The 20000-nt window shown below is 43.7% G+C and overlaps 1 protein-coding gene across 1 annotated transcript in view; it reads left to right on the top strand.

Annotated features, from left to right (window-relative positions):
• The window catches only part of LOC145414709 (neuroligin-3-like), a 427942-nt gene that overhangs the window by 397574 nt on the left and 10368 nt on the right, over positions 1 to 20000 (top strand). The window contains exons 6-8 of the mRNA XM_080284236.1: positions 1222 to 1415; positions 2296 to 2392; positions 2744 to 2904. Coding sequence (XP_080140362.1) covers positions 1222 to 1415; positions 2296 to 2392; positions 2744 to 2904 — 452 coding nt within the window. The remainder of the gene's footprint in view (positions 1 to 1221; positions 1416 to 2295; positions 2393 to 2743; positions 2905 to 20000) is intronic.

The following is a 20000-nucleotide window of genomic DNA, read 5'->3' as shown; positions in this document are numbered from 1 at the left end:
AATTAGGGAGGGTCGTGGGGGTCGTGAAGTTAGTTTAATTTACTGTGTTGATTCTTTGAGCTCGTTCTATGCAAGCTAAGAATAAATCAGAGGAGTTGAGATAAAGGGGACGGAATATGTCTGGGTCGTGTGGCTTGATTTTAAGTAGTAGTAGCAGTAGTAGTAGTTGATGTTCTTGTTATCGTTTGTCTAAGCTGTTTGTTGCATAGTTTGGAATGCATCGGAAAAGGTGATCAATGTGGTGAGGAAGGAAGAGAACGATTGTGTGGGGAAGGAGGAAGGAGTGAAGGAAAGAAGCAATGAAGGAGGGAAGGATCAGAGAGGGGGAAATACGAGGGGAAAGAGGGAGAGGAAGGACAGGACAATCAAGAAGAGATGCAAGGAGTGGAGAAGAGGAAAGAGGTAGAAAATGAGGAAGAGGATACAAATGAGAGGAGAGACAAAGGAGGAAGGAAACGGAGGAGGAGGAAGTAAGGAAGGCAGATAAAGTGAGGAGGAGGAAGAGGAACGAAGAAAGGAAGGGAATAGAGAGGGAGGGATGAAGGCAGAGAAAGAAAAAGGGAAGGATGGAAGGAAAGAAGGAAGGAAAGAAGAAAGAAAGGAAGGAAGGAAGGAAGGAAGGAAGGAGGAGAAAAGAGCTGGAATGGAAAAAGAAAAATGTAAAAATGAGTACAAGGAATGAGGGAAAAAATACAGAAGTAAATAATTATGAAGTGATACGAGAGAGAGAGAGAGAGAGAGAGAGAGAGAGAGAGAGAGAGAGAGAGAGGACCCCCAACTTGGTAATGGCGGGGCAAGCTGAGAGTTGGAGAGCTTTTTTTTGCTATTACCGACAAATATGTGTGTGTGTGTGTTCTCTGTGTGTATGTGTGTGTTTTCCGTCTGTGTATGTATGTGTTCTCTCGTGTGTATGTGTTCTCTAATGCGTGTGTAGGTGTGGTCATGGATGTGTTTTGCCGTGTGTGTGTGTGCGTTTCCTCTCATGTGTGTTCTGTCATCTGTGTACTCGTATGTGTGTGTCATGTGCCCTGTCTTGTGTTTGTGTCCTCTTCTTGTGTGTGTGTGTGTGTGTGTGTGTGTGTGTGTGTGTGTGTGTGTGTGTGTGTGTGTGTGTGTGTGTGTGTGTGTGTGTGTGTGTGTGTGTGTGTGTGTGTGACCGTCTGTATGCATGCCCCGTGTGTGTAATATCAAAATCCCATGTGCCCACTCCCTTCTGGGCAGGTGCAGGACTTTTCAAGCGAGCCATACTTATGTCCGGATCCGCCTTGAGTCCCTGGGCGATGGTGCAAGAACCCGTGTACTACGCTGTTCAGGCCGCGAGACAGCTGGGGTGTGATGTGCCTGATGATCTGTACAGGCACTACGAGGCCCTCCTGCACTGTCTCAGGGACCGTACCGTGGACCAGATATTACAGGTGGGTCTGAGAGAGGTCATTGGCTTTATCCTCATCGTTATCAACATCAATGTGTCTGATGATCTATACTGCAGGTAGGTCAACGAGAGAAGGTTCCTTATCTTTATCGTTATCGTCTTCATCATCATCATCATCATCATCAGGTAAGTGACGAATGGAAGGTTTGTTATCTTTATCACCTGTTTATCTTCTATCGTCATTTGCATTTTCTTCATGATTGCCATCATCGTCCTCACCATCATCAATTGCAATAACATCATCATCACCATCATGTTCAGTATTATCGTCGTCAGCTTCATCATTGTAGTGTATCCTCTTTACTTTCATTGTCACCATCATCATCATCATCATCATCTCTACAAAATATTCGACATTTAAAGAGATCCAAAGCATTGTTCTTCGATCTTAGGGAGGGTATGAATCAGACGACACACTAAATACCTAATAATAATAATAATAATAATAATAATAATAATAACAATAATGAACTACTGCTAGTACTACTACAAACTGTACCTTTTTTTTTTTCTTATCATTCTTATCAACTTCATTTTTATTATTTTATACGTCTGTGCTCTCATTATCTCCCTTTTAATCACATGTACTACACCCTTTTTACTCTAACTTGGCTTAAAATTGCCATCTCTCCATCACATTAAGTTCCAACAAGACAGTAGCACCAAAATATAATGCTAGTCACGAAGAAGTGCCGTGGAAACTAGAGCCACAGCATTATCTTACTCTACCACTGAGCTACGTGAATAGTCTCAAAAGGGAAAAAAAAATCTTCGCCAGGTAAAGGTGAGAAGGCTCTATAAATGCCGTATAAAGGCTCTATGAAGACTCTATACAGGCTCTATTAAATTTTTCTCTGCTACAGGTGGACATAGAGACACCCCAGTTCCTCTCTGCCGTGGGCCCCAGCATTGACGGGGTGACCATAAGACACGACTGGAAGAAGCAGCACGGAAAGATTGGTGAGTGTGTGTGTGTGTGTGTGTGTGTGTGTGTGTGTGTGTGTGTGAGAGAGAGAGAGAGAGAGAGAATTTCCTCCAATTAGTACTTGTTTTCGTCTCTTACCCATGACAACATCACTCCCCTGCTATAGATGCCCTGCCTTGTCCTGCCTTACTAAGCCTTGCCTTGTCCTGTCACAGAGTGTCCTGCCTATCCTGACATACTCTTGCCTACCCTGCCCTTTCCTTCCTTTCCTTGCCCTACCCTGCCCTGTCATATCCTGCCTCTCCACCCCTTCCCTTCACTGTCCTGCCCTGCCCTTCTCTTCCCTTCCCTCCCTGCCTCTCCTGATCTTTCCTCCCTCTCCCCAGGCCAGGAAGGACGCACCCCCGTGGACCTACTGATGGGGGTGACTGCCACGGACGTCCTCGAGTTTTTCACAGACAACGAGATTCAACACGGGTTCGAGGCAGACCATAGAGACCGGCTCCTGCGCACCTTCGTCACCAATAATTATCGTTACCATCTACAGGTGAGCAAGGCCCCGATCCTGAGGCTCGTCATTTCGCCAGGTAAGGAAGCTCCGTAACACCTCTTCCTTGGCGATTTATCTTTGGGTATGACTAGTTAAAGGCATTCTGTAGGTTAGTTACTCAAAGCATGACGATATTGGAAGGACTTATGTAACACAGAGGACATTAAGGTGTATTATGGAAACTAAATCGCTTAGGAAAAGATGTTAGGGAGCCTCCTTAATCGACGAGAATACAATCCTAGGTGACATATGAAGCTTCGTAAATCCTCTTTCTAAGTGATTTATTCGGCATTACCTCATTGTCACCCTCTAAGTTATTTTTATGTTATTTTATTTTTTTGTTAATTTGTCGGACTCTGGGCATAATCTTCACAACCCGTTCCGCAAGGCCCAGCAGTCCTCCTACATACCACACAACTTCACATGTCACCACTTCGGCGCTAACACCCATCGTCCATATTGAATACTTAATAGGGCTGTCTCATACAGGACTGGTGTATTGGTGTTATCGGGGGTGTTACGCAAATTAAGCCGGGATTAAAATGATATAAACAGCTTAAAACAAAACTCTCTCTCTCTCTCTCTCTCTCTCTCTCTCTCTCTCTCTCTATTTATCTATCTATATATCTATCTGTCTATCTCTCTCCACCAACTTCACCCCACGTCTTTTACATGATAACTCCCATTTTTCGTTTTTTGTTTTTTTTTCTTTTAAACGTCATATTCAAAACACAATTCTCAGCTCTCAATTAATGACCTTCCCTTGCTGAGTTAGGCATACTCGTCGGGTCAGCAAACACGGAGGCTAAGTTGATCAGCATATACGTGGTTTTAATGCAATTCCGAATTCTCTTGGGCTTGAAAAACACAAGTTATTTCATCATCTCCTTTTCTTCTTCTTTCTTCTTCTTCCTCTTCCTCCTCCTCCTCGTTGTTTCGTCATCTCTTCATCTTCTTTTCGTCTTCCTCCTCCTCCTCCTCCTCCTCCTCTTCCTACATCTCTTCTTCCTCCTCCATATTCGTCTTCTGTACCTCCTCGCCTTCCTCATTTTCTTATCCTCCTGCATTTTCTTTTGCTTCTCCTCCTCCTCCTCTCTTCCTCCTCACCTCTCCCCCTCTCAACCCCTATCCCCTGCTTCCCTCTCCCTCTCCCCCCTCCTCTCCTTCCCTCTCCCCTCTCCCTCCTGCTCCTCCCCCTCCTTCCCCTTCCTCCTCTTTTTGCTTCTCTTCCTCATCTCTCCCTCTCTCAACCTCCATCCCCTGCTTCCCTCTCCCTCTCTCCCCTCCTCTCATTCCCTCTCCCCTCGCACTCCTTTCCCCCACCTCCTCCCCCTCCTCCTCTACCCCCCCTCCCATCGTCCCAGTGAAAATAACGATACAATTCCCCGTCCATAATTGAGTTGAGAGACTGCAAGTTCGTCATCCGGATTCGTATTTATCAAAATTTTTAACCAGTTCGTGAGATAAATGCGTCTTAATTGCGACTTAACCCCCTCGATTCGTTACCTTTTTCTTAATTCTCCCTTCCTTCAGACGATTTTTCTCAGCTTTGGGACAGATTTCTGGTAGGGACGGGGTTAATGAATTTTATATCTCCCTGTAGCTCCTGAAGATTTTAAAAGTCCCCCCCCCAAAAAAAAAAAAAAAACAGTAAAATCATCTGACGGTAACCTAAAAAAAAAAAAAAAAAAAAAAAAAATACACCATCGAAGTGAAAGGGTTAATTCCTCGATGTAGCGCCCCCTTCAGGTGACTCTACACTGAATGGCAAATCATACGGCTTGTTGTAATCCAAGAAAGTTATTAATTACGTTGGGTGTTGATCATACAGCCAAGGAATGGAGGCCTGGTGGTCTAGTGGGTTCAGATGCCCTTACCGGATGTGGCAGATAAGGGGTGAAATCCGGCGAAAGGTCAGGGTTCATTCTCACATGATGCCAGTCAGGGGAGAGCGACTGATCACCCTCTCCTCCGTGGCACCATAAACATTACTGAATAATTTTGCCATGGAATCTATGGTAGGTGTATGAGGGAAGCCAAAGAGTACAAAAAAACCATCTCAAAAATTAATACCCCTTCAATACGAGGACATTATTTTGCTATGGTTACCTCCCAGCGATTTTATTCAGCTCAAGGATTATCTTCGAACGGGGGGGGAGGGGGATATAGCTCTCACTCACCCCTTCACAGCACAAGGTCGCCCGTAAGATGAATAAAATCGTCTGGAGGAGCATAAGGCCATCTGATTAAGGGATATATGGATTTTTTTTTACGATTCAGGGGATTTTTTTTTATCGGTGTGTATTTTTGCTGCCTCCAGACGATTTTACTCAGCTTGGAGGGGAAGGAGGTCTCGTAGTAAAACACACACACACACACACACACACACACACACACACACACACACACACACCTGACTCAAGGGCCTTCACTCACCCTCCAACGACTCACTCTCAGCTGAATAAAATCGTCTGGAATCAGCTATATTAGATTACCAGAGCCACCCCAACCTAGAGGGATTAATGATGCAGTATTAACACTCTCAGGCTCCTATAACCCACCTAAAATAAATCTTAAAGTCTTAGAGGGTTTATAAATGTGGGATCGAACTGCCCTTCAGCGGGATGCGATGCCACAAAACCCACTCATTGTGCTATTTAATTGCCTCTTTCAGTGCAATGGCGTATTTATCTTATTTCTGTCCTTATTTCTCCCTTATTTCTTATTTGTCTTATTTCTGTCCTTATTTGTCTTACTTTTGTCCTTATTTCCATCTTATTTGTCTTACTTCTGTCCTTATTTCTCCCTTATTTCTTATTTGTCTTATTTCTGTCCTTATTTGTCTTACTTTTGTCCTGATTTCCATCTTATTTGTCTTACTTCTGTCCTTATTTCTGTCTTATTTCTGTCCTTATTTTTCTTATTTCTATCTTATTTGTCTTATTTCTATCCTTATATAATTTTTTTCTAATTTCTCTCCTTATTTCTAACTTATTTGTTCTTGTTTCTTATTTCTATCTTATTTCTATCCTTATTTCTTATTTCTATCTTATTTCTATCCTTATTTCTTTTTATTTGTCCTTATTTCTATATTATTTTTGTCCTTATTTCTATCTTATTTGTCCTTATTTCAATCTTATATCCTCATTTCTATCCCGAGTTCAATCCTTATTTCTATCCTGTCTATCCTTATTTCTTATTTCTGTCCTTATTTTCTCTCTTATTTCTATCTTCTCTCCTTATTTCTGCCCTTATTTAGACGCTTTCCTTCAGTTTCTGGCACATCTCTCACAGTGCAGGGGCCAAGGAAAACTGAACCAACCCCCCCCCCTTTTCAACCCCCCTAAGCTGAATAAAATCGTCCGTAGGGGTGGTAAGGAGACAGGGTAGTCCAAAAATAACACAGCTCTTCTCGTGTGTTATGGGGACGACTCAGCGTATCAGTTCCTGCAATATTTAAGCGTTACTCCCCCTACTATACCCAAGCCCACACCAGCAGACTGAGCCGCTACCCTCCCATAATACAAAGTGTCTCTCTAGTGAAGCGCTGTTTATAGACCTCCCTGAGAAATAACGTCATCGGAGTGAAGGGGTGCTGGACGCCTTCACGTGGTGGCACCGATAGAGCTAAGCGACTCCCCTGCCTGGTTATACACACGTCCCTCAGCTCCCTTCCTATCCCCCAGAAGGAGGATGGTGGACCGCAGGAGGAGGGCAACTTCAGCCTGCGGTCCACCGGGTTCCGCGTTTCAGATGAACCCGGAACAACAACCACTGCCACTCGAAGGGGTTAAAAAAAAATCGTCCTTAGCCAAAAAAAAAAAAAAAAAACGAAAAAAAAGGTCATCGGAGTTTAAAAGAATCGTCCTTAGAAAAAAAAAAGGCGGAAAAAAAGGTCATAAGAGGAAACTGTTTAACTATTTCAATCTCTACTTTTTTTTTTTCAGACAAATTTATTTATCCTGGAAAAGACTTGAACTGGGATGGTAAAATGAAGACTCAGTGAGCTTTAAGTTGAAGAAAAATCGCTTGGCATTAGCATATAAACAAAACAATTAATAACTCTATAAATAAATCAATAAAGGAAATAAATGACAGCAGGGAAATGGCTGATGTAAAGAGAGTTTGTAAATATTAAAAGAAAATAAAAAATATTAAAAATGGCGGGTCCTTTGCGAGATCTGCCCCAAAGAAACTTGCTCATTGTACTTTTTAATTAACTTCTTTGGCGGTGAGATTGGAGGCTGTGGCAGGTGTACGCTTTTGGGAATGTGTGTGTGTGTGTGTGTGTGTGTGTGTGTGTGTGTGTGTGTGTGTGTGTGTGTGTGTGTGTGTGTGTGTGTGTGTGTGTGTGTGTGTGTGTGTGTGTGTGGCAAGGGAGTTATATAAGAACCAAGGGAGACAATGAAGGGAGATATACCACGAGAGTTATATCAGTATCAAAAGAGTTAGGCTATATAATTATTAAGGGAGATATATCAGAATCAAGGGAGCTTTAGACCCAAGGGAGTTATATAATTACACAGGGAGATATATCAAAAAGAAGGTAGGATTACAGCAGAGTTATTCGCTTTAATAATCCCAGCGCACAGGGAGAATAACTCATCACCTCCCTAGATGTGCAACAGGAACCTCTCTCTCATCCTCTCCCTTCCTCTCTCCTCTCCCTCCCCTCCCCTTCCCTTCCCCCTTTCCCTCTCCTCCCGCTACCCTAGCGTTTTCCTCCCCTCCCCTCTCCCCAGCTTTCTCTTCTCCCTTCCTCTTTTCCTCCTCTTTCCTTCTGTGTCCTCCCCTCCCCTCGCATCTGGCCCATCCCTTCTCTTTCCTTCCCTCACCTTTCCTAACCCTTTCCCTTCCTCCCTACCCCATCCCCCTGCCCTCCCCTTCCTTCCCCTCCCTTCCCCTGGCGCCAGGCTCTTCCTTCACCCTTCTCTCATCCTATTCCTCCCTCACTCTCTCCTCCCCTTCTCCTCTCCTCCCCTTCCGTAGCGCCATGCTCTGGGGATCGCTTCTGACTTCCTCTCCTCCTCCCCTCGTCCCTCCCCTACTCTTTCCTTCCCCTTGCCCTCCCTTCCTCCTCCCCTCGCCCCTCCCCTCCCCTTTCCCTCCCCCTCCCCTCCCCCCGGCGCCCTGCTCCTGGGGTCGCTTCTGGCTGCTTCCTACCATGCATGGTTTATGGTGCGAGGGGAGGCAGGGTACCGTAGGGGCTCACTGTTAAAGAGGAAGGCTGGGTGTGTGTGTGTGTGTGTGTGTGTGTGTGTGTGTGTGTGTGTGTGTGTGTGTGTGTGTGTGTGTGTGTGTGTGTGTGTGTGTGTGTGTGTGTGTGTGTGTGTGTGTGTGTGTGTGTGTGTGTGTGTCGCGCTCTCCTTACCCATTATATAGCCCTTGAGAACTTTACCTCCTTACAAGAGAAATTTGCAACAGACAACTAAGCCATGATTCCGGGAGCCTGATTGGTGTGTAGATGAGTGTCTGGCCCATTTCCCTGGCCATACTGTTGAAAGCTCTAATTATATCAAGATTAATTTTCTTCAGAACCCTAAATTTGAACTCATCTTTACAGGAAAAAAAACAGGTACAGATGATGATGATGATGATGATGACTAAATTACATGGATGCAATTTAAGCGAGAGAGAGAGAGAGAGAGAGAGAGAGAGAGAGAGAGAGAGCGTGTGGGTGTCTGCCTCCTCCTCTATCCAGCTTTGATGAAGTGTCTGAAGTTTTTCGTTCCAGAAGTCTAGATTATTTTTGGCTGTATGGAAGGTGTGTGTGTGTGTGTGTGTGTGTGTGTGTGTGTGTGTGTGTGTGTGTGTGTGTGTGTGTGTGTGTGTGTGTGTGTGTGTGTGTGTGTGTTGATGGAGAGCCTTGACTTTTCCATGACACAGCCCTCAACCATTTTGCAATGTATGGAAGGAGTTTGCACCACACGGTCGATTGGGAAGGGCACCAGGAAAAGACTGTATGCTAGAGAGACCGTGTGTGTGTGTGTGTGTGTGTGTGTGTGTGTGTGTGTGTGTGTGTGTGTGTGTGTGTTGAGTTATCCACTGCAGAATCCCAAACACATTTCCTCACCATGAAAGGAATTTGCACTACATGGCCGCCTGGGAGAGTAATATGAATTCGTTTTTAGTACACAGAGCAAAGAATAGAGAACAGAGAACAGAACAGAGAACAAGAACAGAGAACGGAGCTCTCCCACATTGCTTTGAACTAAGAGGTTTGACTTTTTATTTACAGAAACCAAAGGAATTTTTTGTTTTAAGGAGGGAAGCAACAAAGTGTCGTTTATAAGAGCCAGCACACACACACACACACACACACACACACACACACACACACACACACACACACACACAGAGTCGAGTGGGTGTTCCTCCCATACATAGGCAATACTGTCTTGAATAAACCATCTTTCCCATTTTATTTATTTTTTTCCCTGCCGCCTCCAGATAAAAAAAAAATCTCATGGTGAAGGGGTTAACTGAGGCTAAATTTAACTTTTCCAGGGTCAAAAAAAATTCCCAAGTAAAAAAAAAAGGGGGGGGGGATCTGAAAATAGCATGATTAGAGTAAAAGAAAAAAAAATCGAACTAAAGAGGCTAGTCACTTTCCTCTATGGATCACTTCAGCCCCATGATTCATTTTTCCCTCTGCATTTCATCGAGGTAGTGGAGAGGGACGCCTTCGTGTGGTGGCACTGATATAACTGGGGGACTCGCCTGCCTGGTTATACAATCGTCCCTCAGCCAGTTCCCTATCCCCCGAAAGGAGGATGGTGGACCGTAGGAAGGAGTAACAGGCCCGCAGTTCACCAGACTCACGTTTTTGATGAACCTGGAGCTACAACAACAACAACAACAACAACTACTACTACTACTACTACTACTACTACTACTTCTATTATTATTACTGCAGCCACTACCACCACCACCACCACCACCACCACCACCACAGCTACTACTACTACTACTACTACTATATTCTTACAAGTCACACATTTTTTCAGATTTACATTTTACAAACAACAGGAATCAGATGCAGACCCCTTCATCTCTTCTCACTATAGAGTCACTCACAAAAGAATGAAAGAAAAAAGAAAATAAGAAAATCAGGTACTCGGGCTGAAGGGGTTCGAGGCTGAGTATTGCAGAGTTGAATGCAGATGAAAACTTAACCCTTTCAGTCCCACGATTTTTATTATTGATTTTTTTTTTGTTTATTCTTGTTGTTTTCAGGCATTTTTTTTTTTTTTCATTATGACACTTTTTGGTTTTCGAATTGGAGGAGTGATATGGTTTTCAAAAATACCTTCATTACAAGAGGGATTTCTTAGGTTAAATAAAATCGTCTTGGAAAAGCAAAAAGGAAAAAGAAAGGAAAGAAAAAGAAAAGAAAAAAAGAAAAACATGTCGCAGTGCTGAAGAGGAGGGAAAAAAGAAGAAGAAAAAAAGAAATTAAAGAAAATCAAAACAAAAAAGAAGGAAAAAAAGAAAAATTGGTCTCAGTGCAGAAGAAGGAGGAAAAATGAGAAAGAAAAATATACGAAAGGAAAAAGAAAGCAAAGAAAATCAAAAGAAAAGAAAGAAAGAAAACTGGTCACAGTGCTGAAGAAGAAGGAAAAAAGAAAAAGAAATATATGGCAAAGAAAAAAGAATGTAAAGAAAATCAAAACAAAAAAGAAGGAAAAAAATTGGTCACAAGGCTGAATGGGTATATATAATAAAAAGCTTTATGAAAACCACAGCAAAGAGCTTTAGAGCAGAGAGCTGTATGAAAGAGTTCTGCACTGGCGGCCGATTGAAGGGACAGTACCAATGTTTTTTACGCGATAGAGCAGCATGGAAGCACTTTACCCCATAGAGCTGGGTGATTCTCTCTCTCTCTCTCTCTCTCTCTCTCTCCACAAGTCCTGTCCTCCCTCCCGGCCCTCACCTCCAACCCTAAACACCTATTACACCTTCTCTGGCATTTCCAAATTCATCACCATCATCATCATCATCATCACCATCATCACCCTCATCTCATTATTAAACCATGATGGGTAGGTACAAAACAAAGCAAGAGAGAGTCTACCTGTACGAACAAACCACACCTCAACTCATCCCCCAAGACTTCAAGAACTATTATCTCTGCATCCTTTATCATTCAAACCTCCAAAATTATCATCTTGCCTTTTTTCCCTCCAATTTATACAGTCGAGTTTCAGGCAAGGGAGAATATTGAGCATCGTGTTATCTATGGCGGCTCCTTGGTATCTCTTATCAGTTACTTATACATGAGTCACAATCAGAAATATCTCGTTTGGTGTTTCTGAAAACTGTCAAAACGGAAGCGATAAGTAACATAAGGAGAAGGGATGCAATATGCTAATTATATGGCACAGGAAGAGGTGCTAAAAAGGCTTCTAACAGTAAAAGATGGCGGCTCTACGCTGGAAAATACAAGACCAAAAAACATGCATCAGAACAGGAACGTGTATTATAAAAAAAAATGCATCGCTAAGGAAGACGTACGAAGCTTACTGTGCCGAAAACAAAATGCCTCTACGTTGATGAATGAAATAATTACGTGAATCCAAAAAATTTATATATAACATTCGTAGTTTCGTCTTTTATTGCAGCTATCGCCAAAGAATTTAACTTCCTGAGAGTTAGTTATAAGAGGTTGAGAGGTAATACAGTCACTATTAATCTTCTCATGGTAGATTCACCTTTTTTTTCTTTTCTTAATTCCAGCCAATGCCAGGAGTTTTTATTTGATCGGGGAAGAGTCACAGAAACCTGAGAGAATTGAGGTGTGTAATTGAGGTGTGTAAATGGTGTGTAATTTAAAGTGTGTAATCTGAAGCGTGTAATGTAATATATATATCCAATGACAGGGTGATGAGAAGCCTCCTATGGCCAGGAAAATTAGACATCATGTTAACAGATAAAAAATTAATCATAAATACCATACATTAGGACAGCAACCCCTTTCAATACATCGACGTCTTTCGCAACCTATTATTGATGCAACCAGACGATTTTACTCAGCTTAGGAGAGCCCAATTATAAAGATCAAGAAGGCTTTATCCAACCCCCTGAAAGCCTCTCGCAAGCCATATAAAACCGTCAGTAGGTATCCATAGCAAAATGAAAAAAAAAAAAAGGCACCCATGTTGAAAAGGAAAAATATATAAACTAACTTTCTAAGGAGGCAAACACACCCCTGAATTAAAGTGTAGCCGCCATTAAGCCTCGTCCTGAAGGGGTGTAATTTTCTGAGTGAAGATGTGCGACTCAAGGCTCTTCATGTCGTCTAAAGGTCAGGGTCAATAAATCCTCTTATTTAGATCTCGTCTCTCCTCTTCTTTCCTCCCTTCTCCTCCCCCTCTGTTCCCTCTCTTTCTCTTTTTATCTCTCCTCTATTTCTTCAGTCTCTCTCCTCTTTTACTCTTTCCCCTTCCCCTCCTCCCCTCTTTTTTCCCCTCTAACACTTCCAATCATTTTCTTATTCAAGCCTCGTCTGTCTGTTTTCCTAGTTTCCCCTCCCCTCTTCTTTTTTTTCCCTCTTTTCCTTTCTCTGCAGTCTTCATTTCAGCTTCGTCTTCTCCCCTCGATATCTGCATAACCTCCCCTCTTCCCTTTTTCTTCTTCCCCTTCTCTCCCCTCTCGTTCCCTTTTACCTTCCCTCCATCTTTTTTTTCCTGCCCCTCCCCTCCTCCCTTTTTTCTCCTCTCCCTCCCCTCCCTCCCTTTTTTTCTCTAGTATCTCCCCCTACTTTTTTTCTTCAGTTTCTTCCCTCCTTTTTCTTTCTTTCCTTTTCCTCTTTTTTTTCCTCTCTCTGATCCCTTCTCTCTCTTTCTCACCGCCCATCTATCTATCTAGGTATCTATCTATCTGTTTCTCTATCATTCCTTCTAAATATATATCTATCTGCCTGCCAATTTGACTATCGCATTTTGCTAGGTCATTTCAACTCTCTCTCTCTCTCTCTCTCTCTCTCTCTCACTTCCCTTCCCCTTCATCTTAAACACCATAAAATCCTCCCCAAGAAATCCAATGTCATAATTAAGTCTTCTTCCCAGACGTGGCTTTGACCTCAAGTATACTCCCCAAGGTCAAGGTAAGAAAGGTGGGGAGTTAAGTAATGTATTCAGAAGCGTAGGTCGTCCATGAGGAGGGATGTGGCTGTGGTGGGGTATGGTTGTGGTGGGAGGGGTTGTGGGGATGGGGTAAGAGAATAGGGGTGGTTGGTGGGGTGGTTGTGGTTAGTTGTGGTGGCGGTGTGGTGAGTGTGTGGTTGCGGTGGTGGTGCTAGGAGGATGGGTTGTGGTTGTGGTTGTGGTGGTGGTGATGGTGGTTGTGAGAGGATAGTTGTGGTAGTGGTGCAGGAGGTTTGAGGATGGAGGTAGCTGTGGTGGTGGCTGTGGTGTGGCTGTGGTTGTATTTGTGAGCTTGAGTTTGTAGTGGTGTGGTTGGGGATGACGACTGTGATGATGATGATGCTGATTATGATGATGGTAGTGGTGGTGATGGCAGTGGTGGTATTGAGTTGATGATGATGATGATGATGATGATGATAATGATGGTGGTGATGGTACTGAGTTGATGATGATGATGATGATGATACGATGATGATGATGATGGTAGTGGTGGTAGTGGGTTAAGGTTAGTGATGATGATGATGATGGTAGTGGTGGTAGTGGGTTGAGGTTAGTGATGATGATGATGATGATGATGATGATGATGATGATGGTATGGTCAGTGATAGTACCGACGCCTAAAAACAGACATATATAAACAGCCTAAAACCAGCAAATAGATAACACAAATAGATTAATACCAGAAAACAGACTCAATCGATTATACCAATACCCGAATTCAGAGAGAGATTTTTAAACCTATACCAGGAAACAGATTAAAACAGAGATTAAAAGTAAAAAAAAGGAGAAAAATTAGAAAATAATAACTGAAAATGGAAATAGATGGATAAATATTGAGAACAGATAGAAGTAGATAGAGAGATACTGAGAATAGATAGAAATAGACTGATGCTGCTAAGTGGGATGAGGGAAATGAAGTAATATTAGGGAATAAATTGAAATGAAGAAATTAAAGAGAGAGAGAGAGAGAGAGAGAGAGAGAGAGAGAGAGAGAGAGAGAGAGAGAGAGAGAGAGAAGACAAATAAAGGGGATATAGCAGTAAAAAAGTAATAAGGGACGAAGGAAATTCTCTCTCTCTCTCTCTCTCTCTCTCTCTCTCTCTCTCTCCAACTCGTGCCAATTCCGATCTTATAATTCCCGGGCTCAGTAAATCGCCCAGGGGATTAACTTGAGGAACATATTGACACACACACACACACACACACACACACACACACACACACACACAACTTGACTGACGAAAGACAGAAATTATGTGTGACGGGCAGGAAATATGAGACAGGCAGACAGACAGCCATGAATGTCAGGCAGGGAGGCATACATATGAACATTGCGTGTGACAGATAGACAGACAGACAGCAGACAAATATATACGACAGGGTGACAGATAATTACACCGATCGACTTTATGAGACAGACAGACAGACAAATAAACAGACAGAGAGACAGACATTAAGTGTGACAGACAGGTAACAAAGCGGGAATATGAAAAGGTAATATTTGCATTGGAGGATGAAAATAATTGAAATAGTGGAAAAAAATAGTATTACCCACGTCTTCCCAGCGTGGCCCATGAACCCGGGCGTGGGTGTAACAAGGAACCTGAGAGAGCAACATCTGAGCCTAACAATGGGTCAGGTCAAATATTTGATGATGCCCTATGACCCTGACCTTTGATCGATTGTTTTAATAATAAAATCACATCACCCTTGCCTGACCTTCAATCTTTACACCAAGTTTGGCCCAAATCGGATCAAAACGGAGTTCATCATTTCCCTATGACCTTGACCTTCGACCTATGGCTATCAAAATCCAATCCCTTCATTCTTGCGTGACCCTCAACCCGTCCACCAAGTTTGGTCTAAATCGCATCTTACCTGTTCGAGTTATACCGTTCACACCCACCCACCCACCCACACCCACACCCAAACCCACCCACACCCACACACACACACACACACACGACTGAAAAAAATACACTCTGTTTTAAGACGTAAGATGATAACGTTTCCATCTCAACCCCCACCCCCCCATCCCCTCCCTCACCCCCACCCCCAAAAAAAACAAAAAAAAAATCCACGCCAGACTGATTGCTGTTTTCCGAGTCAGAGTGATTTTTGCGACTTCTCCGGCAATTGGGTGGATGATCAGTGACAAGTTTGTGTAAAAGGAAGCTAGTCACTGTGGTGGTGGTAGTGGTGGTGGTTGTGGGGACGAGTGTGGCGGTGGTGGTGGTGTGCAAAAACTAACGTGTGGTGAGGTGGTGATGATGGATGTAGTGGTGGTGGTGGTGGTGGTGGAGAGCATGGGTGGTAGTGGTTAGGGGTGTGTGGTGACGAGTGTGGTGGTGGTACTGATGACAAGTATGGGTGGCTGGTGGTAGGGGGCTGTGGCAACGAGTGTGGTGGTAGTGGTGAAGGCTGTGGTGAGTGTGGTGGTGGTAGTGGTAATAGTGAAGACAAGTATTGGTGCTGGTGGTGGTAGGGGACTGTGGTGACGAGTGTGGTGGTGGTGGTGAAGGCCGTGGTGAGTGTGGTGGTGGTGGTGGTGGTGGTAGGCGGCTGTGGTGACGAGTGTGGTGGTGGTGGTGGTGGTGGTAGGCGGCTGTGGTGACGAGTGTGGTGGTGGTGGTGGTGGTAGGCGGCTGTGGTGACGAGTGTGGTGGTGGTGGTGAAGGCCTTGGTGACGAGTGTGGTGGTGGTGGTGGTGGTAGGCGGCTGTGGTGGCGAGTGTGGTGGTGGTGGTAGGCGGCTGTGGTGACGAGTGTGGTGGTGGTGGTGAAGGCTGTGGTGAATGTGGTGGTGGCGATAGGGGGGTGTTTATCCTCATTACACCGCCTTTCACAGCACCACCACAACTTTCCACGGCACGCACCTGTCATCAAGAAAGGGGGGTTCGTTTGAGGGGTATTTCGGTCCCCAATTACCCGGCATTCGGTCTATAATATTTCGGTCTCGGTCTATCTCTTCTGACGATAATTTCTCCATGTCGGTCTGATTTCTTGAGTTCGGTCTTTTTGCCTTCCGTCTATAATTTTTCGGTTTCGGTCTGTTTTTTGGTCTATAATTTATCGGTTTCGGTCTAACTTCTCGGTGTTGATCTGTTTGCCTCTGTTCGTTTTGGGGTTTGTTTGCCTGGTAATTCGGTCTGTTAAATCTTACTTTCTGTCTCTAAGTTTCCGTTTATAATTCATCGGTCTCTCTCTCTCTCTCTCTCTCTCTGCTTTTCTCGATTTCGGTCTGTTTGTTTCGGTCTAACTTCTTAAAACTGGTCTGCATTTTCCTGAATCTTAATATCGGTCTGTTTCGGTTTCGTGTGTGTGTGTGTGTGTGTGTGTGTGTGTGTGTGTGTGTGTGTGTGTGTGTGTGTGTGTGTGTGTGTGTGTGTGTGTGTGTGTGTGTGTGTGTGTGTGTACTACATAACTCTCTGTTTGTCTGTCTGTCAGTCACATAATGTTTTTCTTTCTTTCTTTCCCTCTGTCTGTCTGTCTGTCTGTCTATCTATCTGTTAAACATACAAGTTTGTCCGTCCGTCTGTCTGTCTGCCTAATACACATAAGTTGTCTCTGTCTGTCTGCCTGTCTGTCTCACAAAATCTCTTTCTGTCGCCTAGTAACACAATGCCAATCTGTCTCTCAAGCATAAAATCTCTCTGTCAATAATCTGTCTGTCTGTCTGCCTGTCTGTCTGTCCCTCTGTCTGTCTGCCCGCCACACAGGTAAATATCTCTCCTGGAAGTTAATCTCCCCGGCGATTAGCAAGCCACGGATTTATAAGACGGCAATTTGCATGAAAAGGAAGGAAGGAAGGAAGGAAGGAAGGAAGGAAGGAAGGAAGGAAGGAGGGAAGGAAGGAAGGAAGGAAGGAAGGAAGGAAGGAGGGAAGGAAGGAAGGAATGATTGAAGGAATGAAGAGGAGTGAAAGAGGGATATATCTGTCTGTGGAGTATCTGTCTGCCTGTCTGTCTGTCTCTATCTATCTATCTATCTATCACCCAAATACTGTATGTGATGACACTTGGAAAACAACACATAAGACTCATAACGAAAGCCGAGATGACATGATCACAAGAGTTATAAAGAAACTAATAAAGTAAAATAATAATAATAATAATAATAATAATAATAACCCCTGGGGGTAGGGGGTTTTTTCAAGAATACTCCCCCAGTATCCCTGCTTGTCGTAAAAGGCGACTAAAAGGGTTGGCGGAGGGTTAGTGCCCCTCCCCGGAAAACAACTAACTAAAAAAACAAACAAGAAGCCTCGGACAAGGACTGACCAAACGTTGACGACCCAGGACCGGACAAAGGACTTGGTAATGTGTACATGGAATGTAAGAGGAGCGAATGATGAAGTGAAAGAGAGAGAGATTGTCCAGGTGCTTGAGGATGCGAAAGTGGATGTATGTGGAATAACTGAAACAAAATGGAGAGGAGAAAGTGTGAGAGAATGGGAGTATGGATGGGGTATATGTGCAGGAGTAGATGAGAATGAGAGGGCAAAGGAAGGAGTGTGTATAGTTGTGAGTAAAAGATGGAAGAAGAGCATAAGACAGTATGGATCAGTTGGGTCAAGGATTGTGTGGGTAAAGTTGAAAGTTGGAATACAAATGTGGGCGATTGTGTGTGTGTATGCGCCAACGCAAGATCGTGCTAGAAGAGTGAGAGAAGAGTTCTGGACAAATGTGGAAGTGTGCATGGAAAAGTTTGGAAGGAATGAGAGAGAAGTTTTTGATTGGTGATATGAATGGTAAAGTTGGTAATGTGAAGGTGGATGGAATAGTTGGTGAGTGGGGTGTGCCTGCTGAGGTAGATGAGAATGGGAGTGCGTTAGTGGACATTTGTGCTGGGAGGGGGTTGGTAATAGCCAATACCCTCTTCAGGCATAAAATGATCCACAGGTATACATGGCGAGTGATGAGAAGGGTGGGTGGTGAACTGAATGAAAGGAAGGCAATGATTGATTGTGTGTGTGTGAATGAAAGGATGCGAAGATGTGTAAAGGATGCAAGAGTGTATAGAGGTTGGGGGAGTGGACTTTCTGACCACTACTTGGTCGTGGCCAGAATTAGGATGCAGGTAAGATGGAGGAATAGAAGAAGGGAAAGACGAGAGGAAGGAGTAGTTGCAAGGAGAGTGGAAAGGTTAGAAGAGGATGAGAAAAAGGCAGAGTATAAGAGAGAAGTGGAGGAACGATTGGGCAAATATGAATTGGAGCAGATGGGAGACGTGGAAGGTGTGTGTAAGATATTTACAGAAGAAATATGTGCAGCATGTGATGTGGTGTGTGGAAGGAAGAGAAGACGGAGGGGGGTGCAAGGAACAGCGTGGTGGACTGAAGAGGTGAAACAGGCAGTGGCACAAAAGAAGAAAGCATACAATGAATGGATGAGAAATAGGGGCGTGGAAGAAGTTGAGAGAGGCGGAAGAGAGAGTTATATGTGGAAAGGAAGAGAGAGGTGAAAAGATTAGTAAGAGAGAGTAAGAAGAGAGTGGATGAGGAATTTGGAAGGAATTTGAGTGTAAAGTGGAGGGACTGTAAGAAAATGTTCTGGAGAGAAGTGAAAAGAGTAAGACAGGGTGGAAGTGAAGTTAGCAAGGGAGTGAAAGATAAAAATGGTAGATTACTAGTGGAGAAGGGAGAAAAAGTGAGCAGATGGAGAGAACACTTTAAGGAATTGTTGAACGTAGAGGATGGAAGTAATGCGAGTATAAGTGGGTGGGGAATGGCTGGGAGAACTAGGGAGGTGAGAAGACAGGAAGAAATCAGTAGGATAGAAGTTGTGGAAGCAATGAAGAAAGTTAAATCGGGGAAAGCCCCAGGAATTGATGGAGTGTGTGGTGAAATGCTGAAGCATGGGGGGAGATAGTAGTAGAATGGATGTGGAAGATGTGCAGATTGGCCTGGGAGGAAGGTAGAGTCCCGGAGGATTGGAAGTCAGGTATAATTATTCCCTTGTACAAAGGAAAAGGGGAAAAAGAAGTGTGTGGTAATCATAGGGGCATTTGTCTTCTTAGTATATATAATAGGAAAAGTGTATGGTAAGATACTTATTGGCAGAGTTAGAGAAAGAACAGAGAAATTAGTTGGAGAAGAACAGGGAGGCTTTAGGAAGGGAAGAGGTTGTGTAGATCAGATATTCATTCTTAGATCTTTAGTGGAAAAGTTTCTAGAGAAGGGAAAGAAGTTGTATGCGGCTTTCATGGATTTGGAGAAAGCATATGACAGGGTGGATAGACAAGGATTGTGGAAAGTGTTAAGAATATATGGAGTAGATGGGAAGTTGTTGAATGCTGTGAAGAGTATGTACGATGGTGCGAAGGCTGCAGTGCGTGTGGATGGTGAACTAAGTGAATTTTTCTCTTTGAAAGTTGGTTTGAAACAGGGATGTGTCATGTCTCCATGGTTGTTCAATCTTTACATGGATGGGGTAATAAAAGAGGTACAAGGTAGGGTAGTGGATGTTGGAGTGGCCCTGGTGAGAGAGGATAGTGTTTGGAAACTCCCTGTACTGTTGTTTGCAGATGATACTGTGTTGTTGAGTGAAGACGAAGGGGAGCTGCAAGGCTTGGTGGATGAGTTTGGGAGAGTGTGTAAGAAACGGAACCTAAAGGTGAATGTAGGGAAGAGTAAAGTGATGGTCTTTGAGAGAGGTGAAGTCAGTGAATGTACAGCGAGGTTGGATGGTGAGGAATTGGAAAATGTGAGTACGTTTAAGTATTTGGGTAGTGTGATGAGTAAGGATGGAGGTTTGGAGGGTGAAATGCTTGAAAGGGTACAGCAGGGAAGAAAGGTTGCTGGTTCCTTAAAAGCAGTGATAAGAAACAGGGAAGTGAGCATGGAAGTAAAAAAGTTACTACATGACAGTATTGTGATACCAACTCTAACATACGGAAGTGAAGCTTGGACATTGTTGGAAGGACACAAGTCAAGAGTGAGAGCAGTGGA

The sequence above is a fragment of the Coenobita brevimanus genome, chromosome 100, assembly GCF_032717465.1.
Source record: "Coenobita brevimanus isolate Jiangsu-jjx chromosome 100, ASM3271746v2, whole genome shotgun sequence".
Lineage (NCBI taxonomy): Eukaryota > Metazoa > Arthropoda > Malacostraca > Decapoda > Coenobitidae > Coenobita > Coenobita brevimanus.
The sequence above is the reverse complement of the archived record's forward strand: the minus strand, read 5'-3'. Positions and strand labels throughout refer to the sequence as shown.